Here is a 5,756-nt window from a genome sequence, read left to right as displayed (position 1 = left end):
CGGTGAGCAGCGACGACGCTGGGCGCGTTGCGGACGTGCGAGGGTGTAGATGCATAGCCGAGACGAGTGGGGGCAGTGGCGTCTACCAAGTGGAGTAGAGGCGGTAACGCGAGCAGGAAGAAGGGCAGCGGGACGACGTGGCCACACAAGGGATGCACAATGGTGCGCAATGATAGGGGTGCAAGGGAGAGGACGTACCAAATGAGTAGATGACACAGTCAGGCTTGTCCTGTATTCTGGACATGCCGCATATCCATTTCCCGCCGTCGCCGAGGGCACCTAGCCTGTCGAGTTCGTGGGGGCAGTTGTATAGTGGTGGGAAGAAGTCCCCTGTAGGTAGACGTCAGCTGCGAGCTGCGAGGACGGCACTGGCTCGGACTCACAGACGGTGTATGGTGGCCAAGGATCTTGGTCTGGGGGAAACCTGGAGGAAAGTTAGGAGGAATGGAGCGGAGGCGAAGAGGGGGGACGGACATGACGACTTGTGCTGGCGTAGGGCCATATCGTGTTATGAGCTCCTGACGTTGAGGGAGCATTGCGCGGTACTTGCGCTCCTCGCGTTCTAGCCGCGCCTGAAGCTCGTTATTCGCATTGTAGCGAACGGGTGAAGGTGGAAGTGTAGGGGTAGAGAGAAACCAGTAGGCGCAGAGGACGAAAGCGGCGAGAGCAAGGGTATAGCGAGGATGGCGCTGTACGGTGAGCACGAACGGCGACTTGGCCATGGTGGCGAGCACACGAGCGAGCGCACGAGCTCGATCGAGAGAGTGGACGAGAAGAGGAGGCCTGCTGTGGCTGCAGTGAGCGTTGTCTTCTGGGCCTCTCATTGGCTTATACCCGGCTGCTTTCCCACGCAGCAACTACAGCGTCTCCTTACGCGTGACGTCAGACCGCGCGTCGTCTCTTCCAGTCACTCGCATCCATCCATCCTCTCTTTCATGTCCTCATCCTCCCTTTCACGTCCTCATCCTCCGCTATCACCTCTCCACTCGCCCCGCTCCGGTCCGTTCCGGAGCACTCTCCGCCAATCCCGCTTACCCATCTCGTCTCGTCATTTTCGCGTGACTACGATAAGGTGAGACATCAGAAAAAAAATAGGTTTGCTACAGAGGTCCCGGTGGGCTACATAGCCGCCATTGTCGCGTAGCATACCCCCGGGGTACATGGCCTACATAGCGCCCGGTGATGCCGATATCTGTTGATGTAGCGCCCTGCGCCCTGTATATATCGCAACATAGCTGCATATGCCCTCTCTATCGGTCCTCTGTAGTGGTGATATGCACGCGATAGTGGCTATGGTAGAGAACAAAACATGCTGCATTGACGGCTATTGGACTACATTACTTTGAATCCTACTCCACTACTGCATCTCGCTGGGGCGTGCTCTGACGCTCACGACGCTGGCGTTCGAGCTCGAGCCTGAGACGATCACGGGAAGACGCGGAGAGACCAACCACTACGGGGGCAACGAGTGGTGCTGCGCCCGAGGCTCGCCTGTCAAGATGTTCACAGAGAGCATTAGTTTTCGTAAGATAAGAGTGTCTCATTATAGCATACCTTGCACGGTCGTGAAAGTCTTGCATGGTCGCCAGGGTGATCTCCTCATCAATTTCGCGCCAGTCCTCAATCGCCCGGAGATGCTTGATATACTTTGACTTGTATAACTTCTCGGTGAACTGGAGCCGCAAATTGAAGATCCCGGTCTCCCATTGGTCGAGGCAGAACTCAATCTATGAATAGAGTAAGTTACGAAAGGCATGAGCAATCGAAGCATGACATCAACATGATGAAAAAAGACTACGAACCGCAGTAAAGAGGAGTGCCAAAGTTACATTGCGGATGGGAGAGAAATATGTACTGTATCTGACACCAAGTCCAGTGGCGTCAGAGAACCAGCTCTTCTGTATAACCTTATGAACAATGGGATGTAGCGCGAACCCGGACGGAGTGAATGTGTCCTGCAATAGGTGACATTGTGAGATACTTGTTCTGACTGGAATCTCCGCGGGCGTCGGAGACTTACCTGGTAATGGAAGACAGGGTGCGGCTCGTCCGAGTGGAGGTCGAGAAGTCGTGTATACGTAGCAATATTTGTGATTCTGGCATGCTCGGTACCATCAGTCAGCATACCGTACGTGCTCTCAATCCAGGGGCGAACAAGGTCCCGAAGACTGCCGCGAGCATGGGAATGCCGTTCAACAATCTCATTGATGTCCAATCAGTAAATCATATCACCAAGAACTGTTACATAGCACTCACAATATGTTCGATGTCGTCTGTCAACCGATAGAAGACCTGGACTTCCTGACAGATAGACAACCAGGCCTTGTCTGCCCACAGCACCTGCTTGTCGTCATCGGGGAAGGGATCCTCTGTACAAATCAGTACACTATAAAAATGGCACGCGCGAATGATCATCCTGCTTGCGTGCGACTCATAGTCTGAGGCCTTGGGTTTGCCCTTTGGCACCTTGTCATCCTTATATGGGGGGGGGCCGGAGGTCGCGCGACCGCACATCTATCATCGAGACCTGATGGATAGGAGTGCATCTTATTAGTTATAGGGTTTGAGCACTATATACAGGATCCTTGTACTAACCGATGATGCAGCTGCGGACTTTGACCGTTCTGAACGAACGGTCTGCGCTGGGGTTTGTGATTGGCCAGCCTGAGGCTCGCTCACGGCTTCGGGCTGCTGTTGTAGATAGTATCACTGAGCTAGGAATTTCGAAGGGAGGAGAAGGAGAGTGCATTCTGACAATTGCGGGTTCAATGGGCGAGCGAGTGCGGTAGCGAGCATGGGTGGGATTCACTAGTGGCGATGGCGGAGGCGATGGGACAGACTGTTGCCGAGAGGATTCAGAAGATGGCGACCTGGGAGGTGTGCTGTTACGATGAGAGGATGAGGGTGGGAGAGATGCAGAAGAGCATTGCGAGTGTGCTTCATTGGAGGCGGCAGAAGACGATCGACTTGGTATGCCAGATGTCGGAGACCGCGGCTGACCTCGCCCATCTGACCGAAGGTCAGACACATTGTCCTGATCAAATAGGCAGTGGAGATGAGAGTGCAATAGAGTGCGCGGACACAGTTGGAAAAGTGGGGTTCATTATCGTGGTTGTCATCGGCAATAGGATGAGCACACTGAATACATGAAAAGAGGGATGTGAGACATGTACGTACAAGGGCAACCTGAGATGATGACGCGTGCGAGGGCAACTCGGTGGTGTGCTGACGGCTTTGCGATTCGTGCACCCATCGCAGCTTCCTCTTGGGCTTGTCAGAATTGGCTGGGAAGACTCCTCGCGACTCGAACTACATAAACATCAGTGAAGGAATAGACAGATGTTGAGTTACGGCGAACGTACTGCAGATTTATGCAATTGCTCGGCGACTCGGAACTCCTGTTCTTCTTCGCTCTCGTACTCATCTTCATCATCTTCTGGACCAGCATTGAGGTAAGTAAGCGGCACTTAGAATATCAAGGCCGATCACTCAGCACTAGAGCACCATAAGAGCTTTGAACTAGCCCCTAGAGATACAGCCACCAGATGGCTTCTGAACGTCTGCATATCTGCTCAGCTGAAGTACAACATCCCAGATGCCGTGAATGGTACATCATCAGGTGCACCGTGATCCCCATCTATGGTCTGAATATCCAAACAGCGAGAGATCTTACCTTCTCCATTGACAGCCGAATCAGTGGCCAGCTTGCGTGTCAGTCGTGCCTTGTCTTTCCGAAGTCGCTCAAGTTCCTTCATGAGTTCCGCGACCTTCTGTTGCTCTGATTGACATCAGTGTGAGTATGTGGACTGAGACACCGCATACATACCTATTTCTGCCTGCTTGTGGGTTGGGATGCGAGGCCTAGTGCTTGCCAAACGCGCGACAGTTGAGCCCGAGGTTTTGCTTGCGCCCTGACTGCTGGACAGGGGAGGGGACTGGATGCCGGCATTGTTGTCTAAAGAGCGCTGCCCCTTTCGGGTAGCGCGAGTGGACGGGCCCATATCAGCCTCCAGAGAAGTTGTAAAGAAGCAGAGAGTTCGTGTCAGAACTGCCAGCGTTGAACATGCCAGTGAATATCGGGTGCGATCAGAATGTGGCTGATCTGGATTGGGACTGGGTCATCCTCCGTTCTGATTGGTTGTCAGTACACTCTACCCCCGTATTCAATCGCGCTCCGTTATCCTTATAGTCTTGTCCAAACTCAATATCCTGCTCTCCTCATGATGGCTCTCTTTGCCTGTCCACACTGCACCAAAGTAGACATACCTACACTTAAGGGGCTCCACCTTCATATCAAAAACAAGCCAAGCTGCCGACGCGCTGCAAACACTGCAAAAGCTGCTCACCGAGATGAGGCCCGTCTAGCAGCTACTCAGGCAGCCGTTCCGCAGCCGTTCCGCTCCCGTCCGAACCAGACCCTCCCGATGTCAGCCCCATGTCAATGGATGTTGAGGACGCACCTGACTTCCCACTCCCTTTCGTCGATCCTCCACCCAACACCCATTTCACAGACAGTGCAAATACTCACGCTCATACTTATGACGTCCCCATGTCAAACAACCCCCCATGGCCTCGTGTCACCATCGAGGAGGTACCCGACAATGATTTGGATGCGGGCGGACTCCCTCGCCATCCCTGGGTCAAGGACTATCCTGAGCCGGTGGGCACATCCCTTGGGACCGCTGAAACACTTTTTGAAGCCTACCGACGCGCACACAAGGAGACTGGGGAGGAGAAGTGGGGTCCCTTCGAGAGCGAGGAGGAATGGGAGCTGGCTCAATGGCTAGTCACCTCCGGGTTGAGCCAACAAGCCATTGATCAGTATCTAAAGCTAAACATTGTGAGTCTCCACTCGAAATCAACTCGAATGATTCACAACGTACGACTGACCAGAACCTTGCTTGTCACGTATAGACCCGTAACCGAACCCGACCGTCCTACACAAGCAAGTATCATCTCCTCAAGAAGATCGACGACTTACCAAAAGGCCACGCAAAGTGGGAAGTCGAGATTTTTGAGGCAGAGGGCGACGAGGTCGACGAGGATGGGAAGCCGAAGATAGAAGTCGTCGAGCTATGGAAGCGCGACGTCGTCGACTGTGTTCGGGAGCTAATCGGCAACCCGCTCTTCCGAGATGCTATTCGATATGCTCCTGAGCGCGAGTATGCTGACAATGAAGGGAACACGCGCATTTATAGCAACATGTGGGGGGCAGATTGGTGGTGGGGTGTCACAGTTTTCTCGTGCCACATGACCTAGGGGTCATGTGAACCAGGACAGACGCCCACCTTTACCACGAGCAACTCGTATCGGAAAGTGGAGGAGCCAGGATCGAACCCAGGACCTTGTGGGGTCCGGGAGCGCCCATTCTCACTCACTGGCAGGTGACTCACGCGTCAGCAGGGGCGCTTACTCATCGGAGGGAGCCCGGACTTAGCATGACTCAGGTATCAGTCATGAGGACATCATGTGACAGGTCAGGAGGCAGGACATGAGTCAGCAGACTCTGACCAAGCAGGGACAAATAGGTACCTGGTCTGTGCACCATTGCATTTGTATAAATAGTAGGGAGTCTGAGGCAGGGAACCTCAGACTTGATCTTCTCGTCGATCACCCATCTCTTCTGTAGGTAGCTAGCAGCCCTACCTCTCACTGCCCCTTCTAGTCTAGGGAAACTACATCTTTGCATCATCTCTTGCTGTGTCACTTGTGGTTGCTTCGCTCTCAGCACCAACCCTTCACCAGTAAGCTTTGTT

At 53.7% G+C, this 5,756-nt stretch overlaps 3 protein-coding genes across 3 annotated transcripts in view; 1 reads left to right on the top strand and 2 right to left on the bottom strand.

Moving 5' to 3' along the window:
- DICSQDRAFT_66056 (uncharacterized protein) overlaps positions 1-722 on the bottom strand; it is a gene marked incomplete at both ends in the record, with an annotated part of 2,604 nt that extends 1,882 nt beyond the window's left edge. The window contains 2 exons of the mRNA XM_007368291.1: positions 384-424; positions 475-722. Coding sequence (XP_007368353.1) covers positions 384-424; positions 475-722 — 289 coding nt within the window. The remainder of the gene's footprint in view (positions 1-383; positions 425-474) is intronic.
- Positions 723-1,349: 627 nt separating this feature from the next.
- DICSQDRAFT_172540 (uncharacterized protein) lies at positions 1,350-4,001 on the bottom strand (the record flags this gene model as incomplete). The annotated part of the gene is made up of 11 exons (XM_007368290.1): positions 1,350-1,491; positions 1,555-1,727; positions 1,803-1,955; positions 2,021-2,200; positions 2,257-2,514; positions 2,596-2,691; positions 2,756-2,839; positions 3,178-3,309; positions 3,363-3,436; positions 3,674-3,778; positions 3,827-4,001. 11 exons carry the CDS (start codon positions 3,999-4,001, stop codon positions 1,350-1,352), a joined length of 1,572 nt encoding a protein of 523 aa, XP_007368352.1.
- Positions 4,002-4,549: 548 nt separating this feature from the next.
- The window catches only part of DICSQDRAFT_148808 (uncharacterized protein), a gene marked incomplete at both ends in the record, with an annotated part of 3,817 nt that continues 2,610 nt past the window's right edge, over positions 4,550-5,756 (top strand). Inside the window, 2 exons of the mRNA XM_007368289.1 lie at positions 4,550-4,660; positions 4,915-5,229. Coding sequence (XP_007368351.1) covers positions 4,550-4,660; positions 4,915-5,229 — 426 coding nt within the window. The remainder of the gene's footprint in view (positions 4,661-4,914; positions 5,230-5,756) is intronic.

The sequence above is a fragment of the Dichomitus squalens genome (assembly GCF_000275845.1).
Source record: "Dichomitus squalens LYAD-421 SS1 unplaced genomic scaffold DICSQscaffold_34, whole genome shotgun sequence".
Taxonomy (NCBI): domain Eukaryota; kingdom Fungi; phylum Basidiomycota; class Agaricomycetes; order Polyporales; family Polyporaceae; genus Dichomitus; species Dichomitus squalens.
This window is presented reverse-complemented; position numbering and strand designations above follow the sequence as displayed.